Below are 23,004 nucleotides of genomic sequence, written 5' to 3' on the forward strand. Positions count from 1 at the left end.
ATAAATTCTTCTGTACTTGTATTGGTGTGGGATATGGCAGTGCGTCTGCTTCCAGTCCATCCAATGCTCCTTATGTAGTGATAAACAAGGGATAGAGAACTACAAGGGAGAGAAAACACCATTCCCTGTAGTTCTGATAAATAAAATAAATCACAAAACAACACACAACAGTCAGTTTTACTGGTGTATCGGATTACATTCTGGAAAAGTATTTAAAATGAAAAAAAGCAAACAAAATGGTGCACGTCATTGTTATTACACCAGTGGCTTGGAGTCTTTCTTCCAGGTACTCCTGAAATGAAATAAAGAAATTGTTTGATTCCTAAACAGAATTGATTTCTATTTTTCATGCCTGCATGCAATTTGAAGGCATGATTTTGCAAATTCATGAATAAATAAATATTCCTTCTTCTGGAATTTGCAAAATCAGGCTTAATTATGCCTGAAGCACGAAAAACAGGAATCAATTCTCATATTTAGGATTTTCATCAGTCTTTATTGTTTTTAATTTAAGACTGACAATATTTCAGGTGATATTAAAAAGGAATTGTGAATATTTGAAACATCGTTTACTGACTGGACACATAATGTAATGCTGACTGAATGTCAGTTTTTCTCAATAAAAAGATAAGAGAAAGGTAAATAATTAAATATAGACAATACACATAGGATAAATATTATTGTAAACATAACAGAAAATATAAAGAAATGTAGAAAAGTGACAAGAAAATGTTATAAATTTTGGGGCATGTTTAACACAGAAATTTACTGCTTTAAATATGTATGAATAAGAAACAAATTGCATAATTGCTGTCATGATCGTGGAATTAATGCAGTTGGGCTGGGTGAAGTGTGTGGTGTCCTTGGGCTCTTCCATACCTTAACCCGCCAAACTATGTTCATTTCCCCGATAATGACATCAATCACGCATTTCATTTCTTATATTAACACCAATAGTTCATTATTTCTTTCCAGAATAGTTAAAAAATACTTCATTTTATTTAAGAAAACCTCACAGATATTCTTTCTCACTTATTCTATAAATTGAACTACTGGACTGTTACCAGAAACAGTTTATCATATGAAGTCATGAAAACCCTGGAAAAATTCATTACAATTGATACGTTCAATCTCTTTTCAACCTAAGATTGAAATTCTACTGACAACGATACATACAACAAGTCACACTTTTCAACATGTTATTAAAGTTATTCATGGCCAGCTGACACAATACAAACAATAACAAGATAAACAAGTTTCAAATTATATAAATATTGGTGATTCGAACATGTGCGAAGATGTTGCATTCATCAGAAATATTAGCAATTGCTGAAAGGCTGTTTTATAATCTAAGGAATGGGAGTTGAGGTGTAGATATTATGCATCATGAATGAAGAAAATCCCAAAAAACATTTGATGACAAAACTTGTGTTGCGCAAACTTAAAGAACACAATTCTATATAAATAATATACATTACAAGGGTTGTTCAGAAAGTTTTGAGAAGGTGTTTATAAGCACAAATATTGGTGGATACTTCAAGGGATGGACAGCACATATGTAACAAATAAACGTACACGTATATCATTTACATAATGATCCTGAACACCTTCCTGCTTACCCAGTGCTCCGGGTATTAGAGTGGGGGTTTAGATATCCCGGCTGGTTATGTATTCGAAACATCTCATGGACAGCCTTCTTTCTTGGCAACTCTTTGTTCCCATGGAGCTTGGCTAAAGGGTCATCTTGTCCAGTCTGAAAGATTTATTAATGGATTTAAACTTATTTGAATTTCTAAATTTATACATGACTAGTCCGTTTTGTTATAAATTATTATTATATCAAATGTCTATTTTAAATCTCAATATGAGGAAAAACTTACATAATCCATATAGATTAAAAGTAAATCACCCTGGTTCAACTCCCGGGAAATGAAGAACATTAAGGTTTCTTCCTTGTACTCTGGTTTACCGTACATAATAAGGTCCTGATATGGCCAACATGAAGGATGGGTAGCTACAATGTTGTCATCACTTGTGTCATAATCAGTGTTATATACCATTAAAAGCCAATGTAAGAATAACTTAAAACTTACAGTTTTTCTGGTCATTCCCTGTTTACTACGTGGTTCCCAGCCATCTATATCACCACGCTCGTCCATGTACATGTGCCGGTGACCGAAGCTTGCTAGGTCATAGCCCTTGTCTCCAAAACCTCGAGGCCTCTCTCTGAAAATAAACACAAGTTGAACAAGAGTGGTCACAGACAGCTATATCCCCCGCCTCATGGGGCATTTTTTGTAACGAAAGCCAATCAATGGTAAGGGTACGGTAGTTTCTCAGGAACATAAGAAATGCGTAAAATTAAGAAAGGGCAATAACTCTTTCAAAAAAGGTCAAATTGCAAAAGCCTGACAATATGCGCTGCATCACTTTATAGTCATAAACGTAAGAGGAGTTGGGAAGAAACCAATTTTAAATGTTAAATAAGCAAAGGGCAATAACTCTTTCAAAAATGGTCAAATCAGGAAAGCCCGACAATATGCGCTGCTTCACTTTATGATCATCAATCTGTGAAAGTTTGGTAGAAATCGCATGAGAAATGTAAGAGAGAAATGAATGTGGGCCGGACGGACGCACACACATACACGGAATCGCGCCTACCATTACTATATCCCCTCGCCTTTTCAAGGCGGAGGATAAAAAAGGACAAGCAAACAAAAACGTTAATACTTAATTATCTGTTTAAGCTTACATTATTTGATTTTGTGGTAATTTTGATTACCTGTTATTTGTTTGGTAATAACTTCATTCCCTAAAGCAAATTTAAATAAAGAAAGAATAACTTTTTTCTTGGAAGTGGCACAAATCAATACTGATGGAGTGATGTCAATGAAAACACACCACTTAATATTTTAATGGTAAATGTTCATGGTCAAGTTTTTCATGTTAGTATATTGGCTAAATGAGTTAAGTTACGGTAAGGTCTATTATTTAATGAAATCCCCACAGTAAATCATTTCTATCACCAATTTAAAGTTTATGAGAGCTGTAGATTCAAAAAATAAAAGTTACAAACATTTGTTCAAGGATGGAAAATACTCTGCCAACTTTCATTCTTTGAGAGGATCAAGGCATTTAGTTGTCATAATTTTGAAAGCCCACTTATTGTCTCTCCACAATAATCTTTTATATCCGACCCGGAATATTGTCATTATTCCTATGTAGAGCACTAAATTCCTAATTATGATTAATTATTATGATTTGCTTCTGATGTGACGTTTTTGACTTTGAGGTGCACTTACACAAAACGTTCATTAGTTATGTGTAAGATTTACGGGGTATACATCTGACTCTATCAAAAATGCTTTTTTAAACTACAATATGAAAATAAATCATTTTGTGGTGAGTTTTAATTGACTTTCAGTTAATTTATAAATCATATACCCATCAAATAGTTGGTATTAAAAAGTCATTAGAACTTCATAATATTGCTATATACCTACATAACACTAATCGAGGATTCTCAGAATATAAATATACTTCCTCTGACCTTCACAATAAACACTGAATGTCAACTTACGGACTCGGCTGACAACACCAGGCATAACACCAAGGCCACACATTGTGAAGGCGGCATATACGAGCAATAACCAGGGTAAGGGACAGAAGAATTACAAAGATACCCGCTCCTGACGCTATCAGCCAGTAAGTGTGCCATTTGTCCTCTGTAAAATCTGGAAATGTAGAGTATGACATTCACGTTGCAAAATCAATAGATAGTGGCAGTAACCTCGCTCCCTTTAAGTTATCAAAAATTCACACATTCTAGTAGAAAAACACTTATCAAACTTGTTTTCAGGCTATAAGAAGTTTCAGAATCTCTATGAGATGTATAGAGTCAGACTCAGGTACATTTATTTTGGTATTGCACACAATTACATAGAAATCTTGGGGCTTGAAAACCTGAATTTCTTACACTTATGAGTATCGCTTGTTCTCTGTAAAGTTTGAAAACAATAGATTTAACGGGTTAATTAGTCATGTTTTAGAATATTGTGTACACAACATATGAACTTGAAGAGCAGCGACATCATGCAGTTCAATACAACATCCTGAAATATTGACTGCTCACCAAAAGGAGAGGTTTCAGGGTTTTCCCATGTAAAAAGGTCCCCCCTTTCAATGTTAGGCACTTCAATAAGTAATTATACCCAGGTTTCTGTCAGTAGTGGTGGTGGATGTTGTAGTTGACCCAGGCACAAATATCATCACCGTGGTGTTACCAGTCTTTCCATTATTATTAGATGCTTCAATGCATACAGGCCCTAATGTGTACTGTGCATCACGTGCTGGAACTTTGGATATTGTGTAAACAGATCCATCATTGTTCACTGCCAGTAATGGGTTTGTTATGTCTGTTTCAGCAATAATCAGGCTCTGATCTACTGTATAAGTTATTTTTGCATCGTCATCGCAATCACAATCAAAATCCACTGCAGAAACCGTACCAAGAAATGTTCCAACAAGAGAATTAGTTGCTAAATACCATGTGTAGTTGAGATGTGTAAATTCCGGAGCATGTTCGTTAACATTTTTTACGTGGATATAAAGTTTAGTGGTGTCGGACAAGCCGTATTTGTCTTGTACAGTAACAGTGCAGGAGACCTCATCTGGTGTACCGGTAGCATCAAGGTCGTAATCACCTTGTAAGGTGATTGCTGCTGTATCTTTGTTTATGAGGAATCTCTGTGTATTGGTTGTGTTATCACAATCCAGGTAAAACTCATGTGCCTCGTATGTGTTTAAATTGGAGTTCAAATCCTCATCCACAAAACTGTTCAGGAAGATTGAACCATCTGACACTATATATCCATCCTAAAATATACATTATCTGTACTTAAGTATCTGAAAATCATCAGAAATCAACAACATAATACGAACATTTATTCAAATGGAAGAAGTATTCCACATAAGAGCACACTTCAAGTAAGCAACGGAAAGTTCAAAAACGCTAAAAAAAATAGAATAAGTTAAGGGCTATTCCATTTAAATATATAACCCCGGGGCGGAAGCCAGTTTTGAATTATATCACCCCCTACAAGAGCAACTTTAACCTAAACTAGTGAAAAAAGACCCATATACAATCATATATAGAAAACAACCGTGGGTTATATATTTTACATTCTAGATGCAAATTTTATGAGCAACAATCAAATTGAATCAAAATAGCACTCTAAGCATTCTAGCTATAATAAGGTACGAGGAGCGCAGTTGTATTTTACCGTTGCATAGGATTGTTCTTACAGTAATCGAGAGCTAACAGCCCAGGATTAATTGAAAGCCTGCTCAGAGTAAATGTCAATACCAGTAACACAGTCATTTATAAACATGCACATCAAAATCACACATGACTTTTTGTATACATTTATAATAAATAAGCTTTTTAAAAGTGTGTGACTGCAATTATTTAACATGGTTCTAATGATCGCACACATGTCAAATTGGACCTTCAAGAGTGATGATTATTTATCATCCATAAATATAGAAAAATGAACCTTAGAAACTTACATCTTCCTCATCCATCTCAATTGTGTAATAAGTCTCCATAAACCACGGTGCCTCATTCACATTGTATGGGGTGACCTCCAGGGTTGCCTGACCAATACTCTTGATGTCGCCCACTGTGATGTTTAGCGTGTATGTTGTGCGGGTGGTTGGACTGATTGTTTCAAAGTCCATCACAGAGTGGGCTAGGGTGAGCTCACCGGCTAGGTAAGAGGGGAAGAAGTTCATTGTTATACTCATTATACGTAAACAGAACTTATTGAAATGAAACTTTGTAGCATGTACGTTGAAAGTTCTGTAAAAAAGTAAAAAAAAATCATTTAATTGAATTATGAATACAGTCAAAAGCTGTTAAATCAAACTCTTTTTTCTGGTTATATCAATTATTTTTTTCCGGTCCCGAATCTATTCTTTCTCTTACTATATAAAACAATTTCTCAAATGCCTTTTTTTTGGTCAAATATTTGCTATATCGAAGTCATATCTCAGTTCCTGCGGTCAAATTTAACACATTCCCTTCATCTGTTTATGTCAGAATAGTAATAGTAAATTTAAGTTTTCATTGAACAGGAATTTATTGGGAAAACACTTAAATTCATACTTTTAAATAACTTTTGATAACATTTTAACTTATTTTTTTAAAAATGGTCATATAACAGGAAGAAGTAATAGTAATGACTTTATGCCAAACTTTGGGAGCAAAAATAAACAAAAATCATAATAACTGACTATTTGGGTCGAGGTTGAAATATCTGCTGGCCTCATCATGGCTGTACTGTATGGACCAGGACTTCATATCTGAGTCCACATCATGGTACATAAAAGTCCACAGTAGCGTTCCAATCGGCATGTTTTCTAGTAGCTGCAGGCCTGACGCTGGCATGTTCTGTATAGTCACCTGATGGTTGATGTCTGTAAAAGATGCACATTATTTTACATGAATATACCGTCAATAGGTCTTGTGTAAGAAATCACATCTTAGCAGCCTGTCTGTCAACATGTTTGAATTGTTACTTACTGGCTGAAAACCAGACAAAGGTGAGTTCTTTATCATTACCCTAATAGTATTGTTTATTTCTGTAGTTTAAGAAACAATTCATTCAAACTGATTGTTTAGATTTTCTTTAGACATGTCAAGCAAAACAGTAAACTAAAACATTATTTGAGCAAAAATGGCTAGTGATTCACTACTAGTGACAGATAATGTATGTAAATATCTAAATCAGTCTGCATCTTTATAATCTCTCAGTAATGCTGTGAAGATAGTGTTATAACTATAAAACTGTATAACTTGACAGATATTACAACTATGCAAACAAGAGATGTTAGTGAAACATTTATGCCCCCTTGGGAGCCAAATTGTTAGTAGGATTTGGACACTTAAATAAAATATGGACAATCAGAAAACCTTTTTTCAGCTTACAGTCACACTGACCTTGACCTTTGACCCACTGACCTCAAAATCAATAGGGTTCATCTGCTGGTCATGACCAATAAGCCTACCTAGTATGAGGTCCCTGGGTCAAAGCGTTCTCAAGTTATTGATCGGAAACCGTTTTTCATGTTAAGGTCACACTGACCTTGACCTTTGACCCACTGACCTCAAAATCAATAGGGTTCATCTGCTGGTCATGACCAATACACCTACCAAGTATGAGGTCCCTGGGTCAAAGCGTTCTCAAGTTATTGATCGGAAACCGTTTTTCATGTAAAGGTCACACTGACCTTGACCTTTGACCCACTGACCTCAAAATCAATAGGGTTCATCTGCTGGTGATGACCAATACACATACCAAGTATGAGGTCCCTCGGTCAAAGCGTTCTCAAGTTATTGATCGGAAACCATTTGGTATTCCGACCGACCGACAGACAGACCGACCGACCGACCGACATGTGCAAAACAATATACCCCACTTTTTTCAAAAGGGGGCATAATTAATGCTGAATCATGCTTTTCCCAATGGAATCAAACTTCCCTTGTCAAATTTAACAATCAATTTAGCAAATATAAGCAATAGAAGATGATTGCAACGCCATATAAGAATAGAAGGAGATGTGTCAATCTGGCTCTGAGGCCTTGAAATTAATGACAGCATACTTGATATGGAAATGTGAAGATTGTATGGGCCATCTGTGTTGGAGTGTTCGTCTGTTGCTTCTATTTTACAATCAAACTGGTAGTCTGGTGTCAGGGTGAGAAACTTGTTCAGCTGGATGTTCCCGTCTGAAAATGTTCAAATAAATAGTTGTTTTGTTTAAGCTCATCTTTTTTAAAATTAACTAATCTACTACAATATTTTATTTACCCCACTGGCATTGCCACATGAGGATGTGGTCTAGTACTGGGAAGGGGAGGGTAGGGAGGGGAAGGGCCTTAGGTGGCAAAAAGATGATGAACAAAAAATTTGATTAGAGATGGTGACAATTTTTGTAATACACATGTTATGTTTATAACATTACATAAAACAAAAAAAAATACTGAAATATGAACTGTTGTTTTCACTATTTCTGGCCGTCACTGCGACCTATAGTAGAAACCAGGGTACCCAGAGAAAACCCAATTGTCCACTGGTTGACAAACAACAAAAGACCCTCACTTGCGCCCATCCCAAGACTTGCTCAAAAGCAATGGCACTTACTCACTTAAGCCATGAGGGGCTGGTTGCTTAAAACCTTCATTAGGCTTAACAGACAATTCATCTTAGCATTCATTTTGTTGATGTATCTGACTTGACTAGTTTTTGATACAATAGTTTGCTAATATGTTTATCATAGCTGCTTTCTTAAAGCAGTGTACAATATCTGCATAAACTGGATGTATGAAAATGTGAAAGAAATGTGGATAAGTATTAACTTGTCTTATAATCTAAAAATCTATCCATAGACACATATCATTTGGAAATTTAAAACATGTATCCCTATAGACACAGCCTTCCTTCAGGTCACCCCTATTAATGCTTACTTTTAGTCATAAGGAATGTGCCGTCAGGTATACAGGGGTCAGTAGGGCCAAAGGTCACGACATCACTCTCCGGGTCAGTGGCATTCACTGTGAACACTGTATTACCCTTGATGGCTGTAGAGGCATCAACTAGCACATAGGCTGAAAGTGAGAGGAAATGTGAAAGTGAGAGGAAATGTAATAATTCAAAGGGGGAAGTGTGTCAGTCAGATGAAATGTCACCACCACTCCTGTAGCTCCATGTTGGCACTATAAAACCTGGTCTGCAGATTTCACACATAAGATCGAAACTATTATATCCGAAAAATATATTTCCATAGGATGCATACCAAACACCCCTAGCACCCTGGCCCTACACTATTTCATTGAAAATAGCAGTTTTATTTCAAACCTTTGTTTTTTTATGTTCACAGTTAAAGAACAAAGTGTTTAGGTCATAAGTACTCAGGACACAAAAATAGTTCCTTATATGAAAATTTTAACACTTGAAAAATGATTACATAAATACTCTGAAATATAAGTTTCAAAACTATATAAAGCTAGTAATACTCTTACCATCAAGATTTGTGATGGATGGAGGCAAGTTATCAGTAATGGTGACGACAATAGTTCCAGTCTGTTCATCTGGTGTTGTATCTAAAGTGTTCGCCTTGCAGGTTATTTCCAGGTTGTACGTTGTTTCGGTAAAATTAGGGTATTCCGTCACGTAAAACCCATATGCTGAATACAGAAAGCAAGTCATTTTCAGGCTGCCTGAAACACTCAGATTATATATATATACAATCGTGCTAGATATTTCTGTAATGAAACATGAATTTTTATTTGTGTCCACAGTTGTGTAATTTTCATTTAGTTGCACTGATCTGAAAACTAGCGCTCAAGGTATTGTTATCATTCTATTTATAGATTGTGCTAATACCCTACATACTTTTAATAGTTTTTGTTAAACTGACGTGTAAGAAAATCTTTTACTTAATAACCTATCATGGGGTTGAGTATTTTTTAAGAAATATAGTTGAGGATTAATCTTATTTCTATACTTTATTCTCAACAGGAAAACTTATTTGAGTATAAAAAAAACAATCCCACATGTTAAGGTTTCCGCTTTAAGCATGAAAGGCCAGGAATCAGTCCATCCATTAGGGTAACAGTACCACTGGTCTATTGGATCTGTGCATGTGATGGTGTGAAGCCTCTCCTGAAGTGTACGGGTCTTGTGCAGGACAAATGTCGCATCTAGGTTGTCTATCACTATGGCCTGTGGGAAATCAGACATAACAAATTGTTACAGCCTAGAAAATGTGTAGTGGCTTTTGGATCTTCATCATCTGCAACCACATTACTTCTTTTACACTTCATACACAGTGTGTGTATACCACGTGATAAATTACGTCATATATGCTACGTCAGAAGGCAACATTTTGCTTAAAATGAAGACTTAAATCAAAGATAACTTTTCTTATCCAACACCATTTTAAATGAAACAAAGGGCAGTCTATGCCTCTTAAAGAGCCCCGAATTTGTATTATTACCGAAATTTGATAAAGTCATTACTTTCATCAAACACTTCGACAAACCTGTTTCCGAATCATGTTTTGACAGTGCTCCGTCAGACGGCCGTATTGTGAAAAGGTTTGTCGAAGTGTTTAAAGAAACTAAACTCTCAATCAAACTCTGGTGAAAGACCAAAGGAGGGGCTCTGTTAGCGGCGTAGACTGCGCTATGTTTAATTCAAAATGGTGAAGAAATAGTGAAGTTATCTTTGTTTAAAGTCTTTTTTCACATCAAAATATTGCCTTCAGACGTAGCATTTATGATGCAATTTATCACGTGGTATACACTCACTGATACATACCGTGGGAAAATTGACTGACAAAATCTATTTTATATGAATATGCATGAGGCAGGGGAGACAACGTATCCAATGAAATGCACATGCTACAATTAAATACTCTTTAATAACTCTGTACTGTCAGTTGTCTCAAGGCAAGTGGTTAAATGCCTGGTTAAAAAATGTAATATCGAATTTATTCAAATAATTAACTTAACTTCCTTGTATGTGTAATGTGTAAATTTACCTTTACATTAGTGAACATTTATTAGGCTTCAGCATTACCAGATCATTGTTGTACAAGCAAATATAATTCATAATAAAAAAAATACATTACATGAAGTAAGATATTTGTAACATTTACAATGCATAAATTGAACAAAAGGTAAAAGAAGAAAACAAAAACAAAAAATAACTTAGCACGGGTGTTAAGCTGATCCTGTTGCTAAAGGGGCATTATTTGACAGTTATTCAAGAGTTATGGGCCTAACTAGTAGCATATTGCCATGTGAAAATATGGACCGGTTTTGACACTTAATCAGGATAGCTGCAAGCACATAATTAACACATAATTTGTTTAATTGTGTCTTCTGCGACCTACCAATACACGTGTTTGGACTGATTGCAAGTGAGTGTTCAGCGTAGCGGAAAAAGCAACTGGTCGCATCGGTCCGATGGTATTAACTAGGACACTTTTAATGGGGGTAATTTTGAATGTGTGAATGACCAAAGAATGTTTGTGTACTACAATTTTTACTGTGCTCCACTGGCCAAAACGTTCAAGCAAAGACCACCTAACGAACATTTTCGTCAAGTTTCATAGAAATACAATCATCAATTTTTGAGGAGAAGTTATTTAAAAAAATTGTTTACTTTAATAGCTCTGGCTGCCATGTTGTGCAGTGGACCGAAATGATTTGGGCAATTTGAGTAAAGGAGCACCAAACAAACATTTCTGTCAAGTTTTATCGAAAAAAGGTCATCGGTTTCGACGACAAGTCGTATAAAGTTTTTTTTATTTTTTAGCTCTGGCAGCCATGGTGTGCAGTGGACTGGAACCATTTAACAAATTTTGGTTAATGACCACCCAAGGAACATTTCTGTCAAGTTTCATCAAAATCTGATCATCGGTTAACATTTAATCTGAATAGATTATGAAGCAAATATCTAACCTGAACAAGAACTGACGAGATAGAATCGACTTGGTGTTTCACTTACACTTTTCGGCCATTTAAGTTACTAAAAATAGCTGTTTCATAAACTTTCAGAATGTCACTTAAACGAAAATTAATGTTCAGTCTATATATACTTTCCTATGTATAAATGTAAGGTTTTTAAATTGATCTTTTTGTGAGAACTTTATGCTTATATGTTTACTCATAAATTATTATTGTTTAAAAATTATTTAAAGATGCTATACGTGAAAAATTAAGACATTATTTTTTTTTCTATTAAAGGGAGGTAATTCAGTAGTAAAATGTAATCAAAGCTATTAAAGCATGGCATTTCTTTTCTAACCATGTTGATATTATTACAGTCTATTCAAGCAAGATGCCTTTTGTTTTTACATAGTACCCATAGGTTCTGAAAAACAAGGAGCACTATTCCCAACAGAAGGATGTCACTCCCTATCACTGCATGAGCATCATAATAAAGAAATGTTTACTCAAACTGCAAGCTGCTCAATTGAAATAGGTATTTACCTCAAGCATACAGTTTTATAATGTGGCAAAATAGTCGGACAACTAGATTGTCATTCGGACTAGTAAAATATGCCATTATGCTAGTCCAACTGGCTAGTAGGTTAAAATGTTTTTCGTGAAGACTGCGGACGAGAAGTCCTTAAAGGTCTTTCTATTTTTAACTCTCGCAGCCATGTTGTGCAGCGGACCGGAACCATTTGGGCAATTTTGGTTAAAGGGCATCCCGATGAACATTTATGTAAAGTTTCATCAAAATCTGATAATCGGTTTCTGAGAAGATGTAGTTTAACGTTTTTTTTCTATTCTTAGCTCTGGTGCCCATGTTGTGCAGCAGACCAGAACTGTTTGGGCTATTTTGGTTAAGGACTACCCAAGTAACATTTCTGTCAAGTTTCATTGCAATACGATCATCGGTTTCTGAGGAGAAGTCGTTTAAAGGTTTTTCTATTTTTACCTCTGGGGGCCATCTTGTGCAGTGGACCGAAACCATTGAAGCAAATTTGATAAAGGACCATCCAAGGAACATTTCTGTTAAGTTTCATCAAAATCTGATCATCGGTTTCTGAGAAGATGTTCTTTAAAGGTTTTTCTATTTTTTTGCCCTGGCAGCCATGTTGTACAGCGGACCGGAACCATTTGAGCAATTTTGGTTAAGGACCACCCAAGGAACAATTCTGTCAAGTTTCATCAAAATCTGCCTATCCGTTTCAGAGGAGATGTTGTTTAAAGATTTTGCTATTTTTAGCTGTGGCGGCCATATTGTGCAATGGACCAGAACCATTTGAGCAATTTTAATAAAGGACCACCCAAGGAACATTACTGTCAAGTTTCATCAAAATCTGCCGAACCGTTTCAGAGGAGATGTCGTTTAAAGATTTTGCTATTTTTAGCTCTGGCGGCCATATTGTGCAATGGACCAGAACCATTTGAGCAATTTTGGTAAAGGACCACCAAAGGAACATTCCTGTGAAGTTTTGTCAAAATCCGCTTATCAGTTTCAGAGGAGATGTCGTTTAAAGTAAAAGTTTACGCACGCACGCACGCACGCACGCACTCACGACGGACAATCTGTGACGACATAAGCTCCATGGCCTTCGGCCAGTGGAGCTAAAAATGAGAAATTTTGGACCAATTTTTTTTACACTTTTTGAAACTGAAATCGGTCTGGCTTGGTCAAAATCACACCAGACCAGCAAATTGTCAGTTTTAAGCAGCCCTGCTTACTACATGCACGGGCATTGTCCTTGGCTATGTTTAAACTAGGTTCATGTGAATATCTGAATATTGTTGTGGAGTTATGGCAAAAGTTATTTGTGTAGCTTAACAAATTAATGCAAATGACAATGACTGTTCGACATTCTTACAATACCTCCACCAGACAAGCTAAAAATGACCCCACTGACCGTGCGCTGTACAGTGACCTTGGCACTTCCAGATACATTAGAGTAACAAAGGTCATACAGGTAATATGAGAGGTCAAAGTCTCTTGGCTCATACTGATTGCTGGCAGTCACATAACCTGGAAAAGGAGAGTTTGACACCGATGTTCAGGCTGTTTCAATAAAGAATATTAGTCATAACTTTAATCCTTTAGAATCTGTTTAAACATCCATATTGACAACACATTCATTGTTTTTATTTACTCAAATTTGCGTTTTTTTTTCTAATACTGGCTATTAAGTTCAAATCACTGAAATATTTCCAAAAATGTTAAATAACAAAATATGACACTAAGATTATTACAAATTACGGCTAAAATTGACATAGAACATTATTAAAATAGCCCCTAGATCTCTTTCACTCTTATACATTTTCTGTATATAATATCACCATTCATTTGATCACATTGGTGTGAAAGGAAGAGATATACCTGAAAAGGTCATGTAGATGTCATATTGTTTTGTCAATGAACATAAGTTTATGTAATCACAGTTTAAATGAACTGGTTTGCTAGTAATGAAATATGATATGGTCTGGCATGAGAAGAAAGCCGTACGTAAATGTCATCTGTATCTCATGTCTAGGTCATTTATATACTTTTTTCTAGGAAGTTCTATAAAATATAATTAATTACATAACAGAGATATGTTTATATTTGAAGGCGTTAGAAAAGCAAGTTCCAATAAGTCACAGAAATATCAAATATCATAATTATCTAATGTCTACATGATATGACAATATGACAGTACATTAATTTGTAACTTTCTAGGAAATAAATATAATTATACAATTGGGAGAGTTGCATAATAAGATATTGAAATACATTTTATAGATTTATAATGTACTTTTTAAAGTCAATTCCACTTCAAAAACTATAAATCAACAATTAAAAATACAGCAGATAAATGTCGGTTTGGCATGAGATCATTAAGTGATAATAGCGGGTTGTTGGTTGTTAAGCTTGTCCCTTCGGTTTTCAATGCATTATCTCTTACTTTTATCGTTTTGACTTTAAGAACATGTTTTTTCAGAGTTTAGAAAACTTGGTAAAAGATTCAGCAACATACAAAAGTGAGGGGAAAAAATCAAAATAACTTGAAGAAAATTTGACCTGCTATCAAACTTTTGACGGTTAATTTATTATAAGTCAGGTAAGAATACAAACTGTTATCAATAAAACTATGACTTTATAACAAAGTAGTATATATACCTGAAGGAAGATCAGTGGTGTAGAAAGGCGATGAAGACTTTGCTACAACAACGAGGGAGCTATTGTCCATGTAATCTGTATCCTGGTATGTTATACGGCCAACCGTCCTGCCACGAACTAAGTAGTCTGGGACTGACATATCATTCAAGGAAATTGATGGAGGTACAGCTGAAATTTAACAAGGAATTGTTAGGTTGCCTGACTTTTATTGTTAGAAACCAGCCTGCTAGAAACCAGCCATGTGTGTGTTGCTAAGCTGTTTAAGCTTTCCAGCCTGGCTTAGAATAAACAACTTTTATTCCCTGCTGCCCTTTGCTGCCCCCTGGAAAGCACTATTCTAATTCAGGTCATAACATACAAGTCTTAAAGGAACGGTAAAAAACATGTGCAATACTTCAGACATGCAGGTCCTTTTATTTATTGGTTTACTTATTCTATAGGGAGTCAAAAAAATCCGAACTGATCATCTCAATTTGGTAGTTGACATAGATAATGTTTTCAGTTTGAAAGTGAACGTTTGCAGTAAGTCATTTCTGTATGAAGTGATCAGTAGGGTGTGAGTTAAGTTTATTTGCTATGTTAAGTTTTTATTTTTTCCACTTCAAAAACTGACATTAGTACAGAGGTGGTCTGGGAACGTTATGACTGCACCTCATATATTTATTCAAAAGCATTTTTTTTTAAATCAGCTCAATTACTAAAGTAAGAAGGACTCTCATGTGTTTCTATCAAATTCAGCTAAACTCAGGTGAACATTGATTTGAGAGGTGAAGAATTGTGCCTTCTTTGAGAAGCAGCCACCAGCCTTTATCACCAGACAACTCTCTGTAGTGATAGACAGGGTTCAACTCTCTGTAGTGATAGACAGGGTTTGGTAGGGCCTATAATAATGCCAGGTTTTATGTTTAATAGGTGTTCCATATTTTCTGCTCAGCAAATATAAGTATCCTTGATAGAACTTTCCGAGAAGGATTAAACGGGTGTGAAAACACACTGTAAACACTTTGAGTTGTTTTAAGCAGTGCAATGCTAATCTTATCTTAGTTGTCAATATCTTCAATAGTTTCAATGGCAAAATAAAAATGTTTTACATATCATGTGAGTTAAACTTAATACCAGAGACAAAATCTTACATATTACAAAGCAAAAGAAAATAATCACAAGTATTTACATCGTTCATATGTTGCTCGGATAGGGTAGTCTCTGTCGTTATACGCGGCTGTTTGACTCCAGTCATGAACGTCACCCGGGAACTTGTCTCCTATGTCAACACGCTTGAACATGTTGTGTAGAGCTGTGCCGTTAAAGTGTTCTGAATCATACGCTAAGGTCTCAATGCCGAGGTTATGCCTGAAAAAACAAGACAAGTATTCAACACCGTTTTGGTAGGGTTTTGAGTATCAGAACTTTGAAAGCAATTCACTTTTTTATTAATTAATGCACATACAAAGACCCCTTTATGACAGAAATTAATTAACATGAACTTACTATGCCAAATTAAGTTATAAGTTTTAAAATTTCCTTAACCAGAAATTTGCGACATCATTATTTAAACATCAGTTAAGAGCTGCTAGTTAATTGAATATTTTACTTGGTTTTAAATTTGTAAACTGAACACAACATTTTTGAAGCAGAAATCCTCATATCGTTGAAATAATGTACATTGAAATGAGACAGTTATACTATTTTGATTAGCAATGAGTAGGGGCAATGCAGAAAAGTGGTGAAGTTTGTCCAAACCCTTTTGTGCCTTCTGGCACTTGATTTTACAAAAGTATCCAACATTTCTGAGCATTCTCTCACCATTTAGATATCACTCACATCTCAGTTAGGACAAGATCACCCCTAGCAGTTGCCAACACAAATGATAGGCATAACATAACAAACTGCTTCAGCCTGAGTGATAGGACTTCACGGTGATGATGCAGTGGTTTCTTTTCATACATATTATTTGTGGGTTCTATCCGGCACCGATACGGACTTTATCCATCGTGTTTACATTGAAAAATGGAATGCCGAAGTATAAATCGGTTTAACATACAGCAAGTGCTGTAAGTATGATGTGATTTGATACCTTAGAAATGACTTTATTAACTATTGACAAAAACAAAACAAAAAATGAAAGCCCCGTATCTTTTTATTCATCTAAATGAATGAAAATAAAACAGCCATAATAATTCTGACAGCAAATACCATGCAAAAGAAACCTTAATATTTATTTAGCTATTTACATCCTGATAATTACATTTATCTTTTCAAAGAAGGTATTATTTAATTTTCTGCTTTTGTATATAACCTTTGGGATAAAAAGGGATGGAAATGAAGTCCCTGCTTGACATATCAGCGAAGCTCTGGATTCTATCTATTATGAACAGCTGTATAGAAATTAGGACCAGATATATTTTGTCACTTGCACCGTATGCTATCCAAGATTTGATATGCTGTTTTTGTATGTTTGTTTTCACGCGGAATGAAAAATTTAAAAAGAAGTAAATTTCAATCAACACATATAACACCGAATAATTTCTAATGATGCAAATCGCCAATATATAAATTATATCTTATATTATTACTACTTATCCAAAGTATGTTCGTCTTCAAAGTCCTGAATGAAAAATAACAAAACTGTCATCATGAAATCAATTCTAGTAACACATAAGTTCGTAATTTGAATTTCATAATTCCTTTTAACTGCTAAACTGACCATATGAGTGATGCTGAAACATTTTTAGGTTCGACGCAAATTTTTGAGGGTAGGTCTGCTAACCGAAAACAAACATTTTCATCATGGCTAAATATATGCAAAATAATATTTTTTTATGTTAATACATCGGGGGCAATAATAACCCATGGTACGAGGAAACGCAGGGATCATTATCGCTTAAGGCACTCCCAGACATTTTAATTACTAGTTACTCTCGAGATACATGATAAGATCGTCCAGTATGAATAAATATGAAGGAAATACCTAATTCCCTTATTCACATATGAAAGTTATAAAACGAAAGTAAGTCCTCAAACATGATTATACATTGAGTTAAGATTAACTTAAAGCATGGTTCTTAGTATAAAACTGCCATGCATTTATATAATTATTATGTTAGAATAAGTGATAATTCAAAAATAGAAACAAAAAACACAGTTTCTGCTGGTCGTCTATATTTTTCATGTGAAATTTCTTCATTTTTTATTGGTTAATTTGATACGATCGTAAAACGGCATCTCTTAAATACCAATTAATTTACAGTCAATGAACATTCTTTAAAATAAAGATATTTTCCAAAACCCCAAAAGAGAGTAAAAAGGCAAAAAAATGCTGAGATGTACTCACCTATGTTGCGATTTTTATGGATAGAATCTGCATCTGTGCCGGATAGAACTCGTAAATGAAAAATATGGACGGAAAAAAAACGCTATGCATCATCACCATCAACTTGTTTCACACAGTTATTGTAACCATGACGACCATGTTTCATGTAATAATTTTTTAACAGGTTCCTAGTTTACAAAATAAGGTCAACTTTAAGTTTTGGCATGATGAAAATGGCCGTAAAGCTGATGCCAATGACACCCTCGAAGGCTTAACCTCGTAACTTTCTTAGACAGCTAAGAAAGACACATTATCTACATATCTATTCAAAAGTTTGTCTTACCATCCGATAAAATCCCCTTTCCTCACCAATATTCTGTCATATTTAGTGATAAGGCATTTATTGAAACCAACTGAAAATTAAAAAAATGTCATGGCATATCATGATTTGAATGGAAATTTCACTGAGAATTTTCTTTACTTACAGTTTATGGGCCTCTGATGTATTAAAAGTTACAGGGTCACCTAATACCGTAACCCTGTAACGTATATATCACGTCAACAACCTGTTTACATGTTTAAATGTGTTATTTACATTGTATTCATCAGAATATTCATTGGAATTGAAAAATTGACGCCATTTTTGTACAAAATAAATTTGGTGACCCAATATGGAAAAATATGGGGTCACTGCCTGACCAGTCCTGGACCAATGGCGTTGCGTCATTTATATTGGAGGCGTAATATAAGTGATGGTAATCACACAGCACTCCATGCAGGTTCACAAGATTTTTGGAACTGCAAGGGCACATGCAATATTTTTCTTGGCTGAAAGTTCAGCCTGCATAAATTAATTTAGTTCTGATTTTGTTATAATTCACAAGGTCCTTGGCTGACTTGTGGCATGCGTTGGCTGACTTGTGGCATGCTTTTTAAGACCTATATTGATAAACTTATTTTTATATCAAACTATAATGAATGTTTTAAATTTCAAACTAGGTCACTTGATCAGAATACAGCAGATTGGGAGGATGTCCAAAACATCTAACTAGGCAATTAAGTCTTTGACCAGGAAAAGAGTTTAATGATCTCTGACAATCAATCAGAATGTTGTTACTGTACCACTAAGCATCCACAGAGACCTGACAGTGATGGTAATCACTCCGATACACTTCTCAAGTAGTGTTGGTGATTACACAGAATTTGCTGCGAAATGTCAAAGATTTCTAAAGATTGTGATTTTCCACAAATTGTCATCAAAGACTTCTAAAGATTGTGATTTTGTGTGACCTGTCACAAGACCCTTTAAAGACTAAGCTCAGCCTAGATTTCTCATGTTTTTTTAGTCACATATTACTCTGCTGTATTTGAATAATTTTAAGGGTAACTGGAAGGACATTGTAGTCAAACTTTATTATTGTCATCAAACTGTATTATTGTAGACAAACTGTACAAAAATACCGTCATATTCATAAAATTGTGATACCATATAAATTATTGTATATTTCAGCAAGTAAAAAAAGTCATATTTACCCTCGACAGGGCAATAATTTTCTCCAATAAGTAAATATGTCCTTGTATCCATTCTTCGCCAGACATGTAACTGCAAGGTTCCTGTTTTATTCCCGATAAATTCCCATTTTGAAATAATACCACAGCAGGGGAAAGTGTAGACGGGATCTTCTACTAGATATGAAAAACCTGCAAATAGGCAATTAAGACAGCTGCATTTTCTGGAAGTATTGGGTGGGTGTGCAGATGGTATGGTTCACTTTTTTCAAATAAAAGATATTGGTGCTATATATGAATTTCATCACCAAATACCACAAACTGTTACCACTTCCTGCCAAGGCCCAAATAAAAGATGTTGGGCAAGTTATTTAGGAACAGGGTGGGGATGTATTAATTTATCAAATGTAAACCTCTTATAAGCAGCTAAATACAATAATAATTTATTTTATTTTTTAACAAGAGCTGTCACACAGATGTATGGGTTCTAAATCGCAAACAAAATATCATTTTAGACCCCAGACTGAACTACCTGTGGTTAGATCGAGACACATACCAGTATTGTCATCTGGACCACTAGGATAACTGCTTGCATCTAACGTTTTCTTAGTTCCCACAGTTCCTGCTGCAGTGCAAGCTAGACCAGAAATTCCTGAAACATATTATTTTAATACTGTGCTTATAAATTCGTATTAACTTTTAAGATTTGATATGATGTAGTATACATGTCACATTTTTATACCATAAGGGCTTCAATCCAAAATACATTCACTAATAGCTTTAAAATAATAACATATTACTGGTAATTAAATTTATTAAATCAAGCTGTCAGCAAATATTTCACTTAGTTGGATTGGAATCAGGAGTAATGATGTTCATCTATCAAGGTATCTCAAAAGTCAAGCAGACTGGACCGTAATTGAGAGAGAGGATGAAATTATAAACAATTAAACACTTTACTGTAGTGCCACAGTGTGTCTGTTGAATACAGGTCAAAACAAATGACAGAAAATAAGGATTCTTAGTCAATTAGCCCAAGTCAATGAAGACTGATTGACAGAATAATGCAAAAAAAAGTTCTGAGAAATTAATCCATATACAGTAAAACTGCGATCCTTCGAACAGGCAGTCGTTCGAGAACTGGCGGGCGTTTGAGAACTGGTGGTCCCTCGAGGGTGGCGCTCGTTCTATTTTCATATAAAATATACTGACGCTGCATCGAAACAGAAAAACTTGAGTATGCGAGCACAACATCCGGTCCCAAACGCACTTAAATCATGCTCAAAATCTTATGGCTCCCTCAAGGTCATAATTTCATACTTTTTCCCCCAACCGGGTGTTTCAAAATGAACAAACAATAGCTAGTTGTTAAAATGTTAAAGTTGAATGACAGTTGAAAGGAAATTTCATAAGGTGTGAAAACCCATTTATCACTGTTTACGCATGACTGCTAAAAGTTGGTAAGGGCAATTGAGAAGATAATTAACAGTTTCGCCAGACAGACAAGATGTGCCCATCATCAATCCTTGATTTTGCAAAACTTAAATCTGACTAAGGCCATAATATGTACTGTCATAATTATATAAATGTTGCTTGTTTAGAAAATATGCTTTTTGTAATAATAAACATAACTATTTATTTATTTATAATTGTTTTTTCATTTAGTATTCGACAGCATTTGAAAATATGAGCCATTTCCACACATAATCGGTGTCGTAGTAAACAGGCGGTTAACGACTTCAGACTTAAGAGTACACTGAAAGATATATCATAACAGACTGGAAAATTGAAACACGGGTCGTTCGAAACATCGGTTCCCTCGAAGTTTCAGCACGGACCCCGGAGTCCTCAAGCGATCGCAGTTTTACTGTATACCAATCTCTTATTACTTTCAAATAAGACACAGTACATGTTAAAAAATATAATGGTAATTACACTACTGTTTGCAATTGCATGGGCTTAGCATTTTATTATTTTTGAAGCATTGAATGATTGTGACTTTTGCTCTGCCCAAATTCACCAAGTGAATTACGTCTCACCAAGTGAATTACGACTTAAGTATAACATCTATAGCCTGCTGTCAAATGACTTCACTCAGCAAAGGCAGCTGTCAGTGCCACCATCATTGAACGATCAGTGTAATATTTTTAACGTATCAACGTGGAATTTACTACTAAGGGTTGGATCATACAAAGGCAAAGGATTCATACACACACAGTTTGCATCATCAATAGGCAAATCAAATTAAAATCCGCTCTTTAAATACCCAAAACTTACTATTCTAAATCCCTGTTTTGCAGTAAAAATTGAGAAAAAAAGTTATTTGAAAATGGTAGTGAGAGAGAATGCGAAAATACTACCGGTACTATTTTTTTAGGAAAGTTAGTAGCTTATTATAGCATCTGGCGTTAAAACATTGCCTTTGACATTATGAGCATCAGAAGACATTTTAAAAAACCGTTGTCATCAAAAACATAAATATAATCACTTGGGCAAGAAGCTGATACTTCTTTCAAAGACCATTTCACGGATGATCCCGTTTGTTCATTAAGAAGAAATTATAAATAGAAATAAAACATACCTTACTAAGCAGGTACTGATGCTTGTCCATTTTTGTTTGTCAATAGGAGCATTTAACTCGATAGATATTTCAATCAATGTGCTGGGTCTTGCTACACTGTATTATGTACACTGTCATTGAACACTATTAGTACAGGTTTCATATTAATTTCTTGAATAAGTTTCTTAGCTTTGGCCTGGGCCAATGAATACAAACAGTCTCAAGTCCGAGTCTAGACTCAGAATTGGAAAATAATCATCAAATAATATAGAATCCTATTCATTTCATTCGCTTTATAAAGATAAATGTAGATTTTTGTACAACATTGAAAAGTATTAAAATTCAGCTAATATCATTACCAGTACTTAACTAGAAGAAATTTTAGTTGCAATGAAATTAAATTTACAATTCTGCCACTTGAATTTCAACTCAGACTTGAGACTATTCATAATTATGCCCCCTGGAGGTCTGATGATTCAAGTTACATTCAAACTACAAAGAGGCTATAAAAAATAAAAGAAAAACAGATTTTATTGAAAAAGCAACAAACAAACATTGTAACCTGATGGTGTGAGGTCAGCCCCAGCTGTGCCCATGCTCAAGGCAAATACAAACGTCCACCACTTAATCCATGTGCAACTGCTTGTTTCTTCTTTAATGGCTTTCATTATAATTGTCCTTCAATTTACCAAACTTGAAATAAACTTGTCATTCCAAAAATGTATCCATTAAATGTGTTGAATCAGAAATGTCCCTTTCAAAATAATCAGTAACAGAAAAAAAGAAAGATTATATGACAAAGCTGAAGAGTAAATAGCTAAAATGCAGTATGGAATACAGAATATTAGTAACATTTAAAAACACAAACTTTTATTAAATGTCTTAGCATTCTATTTTCCAATGACAATTAAGTG

At 34.9% G+C, this 23,004-nt stretch overlaps 1 protein-coding gene across 1 annotated transcript; it reads right to left on the reverse strand.

Annotated features, from left to right (window-relative positions):
* Positions 1-165: 165 nt before the first annotated feature.
* LOC128210989 (cadherin EGF LAG seven-pass G-type receptor fmi-1-like) lies at positions 166-22,958 on the reverse strand. Its single transcript, XM_052915357.1, has 18 exons — positions 22,653-22,958; positions 20,087-20,182; positions 19,555-19,722; positions 18,365-18,434; positions 15,883-16,061; positions 14,712-14,879; positions 13,465-13,580; positions 9,617-9,785; positions 9,083-9,247; positions 8,528-8,668; positions 7,664-7,789; positions 6,295-6,477; positions 5,569-5,768; positions 4,212-4,875; positions 3,581-3,734; positions 2,094-2,226; positions 1,620-1,753; positions 166-292 (listed from the first exon to the last, which is right to left on the reverse strand). The coding sequence occupies exons 1-18, from the start codon at positions 22,756-22,758 to the stop codon at positions 256-258; spliced, it is 3,009 nt and encodes a 1,002-aa protein (XP_052771317.1). The 5' UTR covers positions 22,759-22,958; the 3' UTR covers positions 166-255.
* Between the last annotated feature and the right edge of the window lie 46 nt (positions 22,959-23,004).

This window comes from Mya arenaria, chromosome 12 (assembly GCF_026914265.1).
Source record: "Mya arenaria isolate MELC-2E11 chromosome 12, ASM2691426v1".
Lineage (NCBI taxonomy): Eukaryota > Metazoa > Mollusca > Bivalvia > Myida > Myidae > Mya > Mya arenaria.

Excerpts from the sequence above, each read along its gene's own strand:
- LOC128210989 (XM_052915357.1), bottom strand. The coding sequence starts at position 22,758 with ATGAAAGCCATTAAAGAAGAAACAAGCAGTTGCACATGGATTAAGTGG. Across the intron at positions 20,183-22,652 it reads GGCTGACCTCACACCATCAG|GAATTTCTGGTCTAGCTTGC; the intron begins GTTACAATGTTT and ends AATATGTTTCAG. Across the intron at positions 7,790-8,527 it reads CACATTCCTTATGACTAAAA|ACGGGAACATCCAGCTGAAC; the intron begins GTAAGCATTAAT and ends GAACATTTTCAG.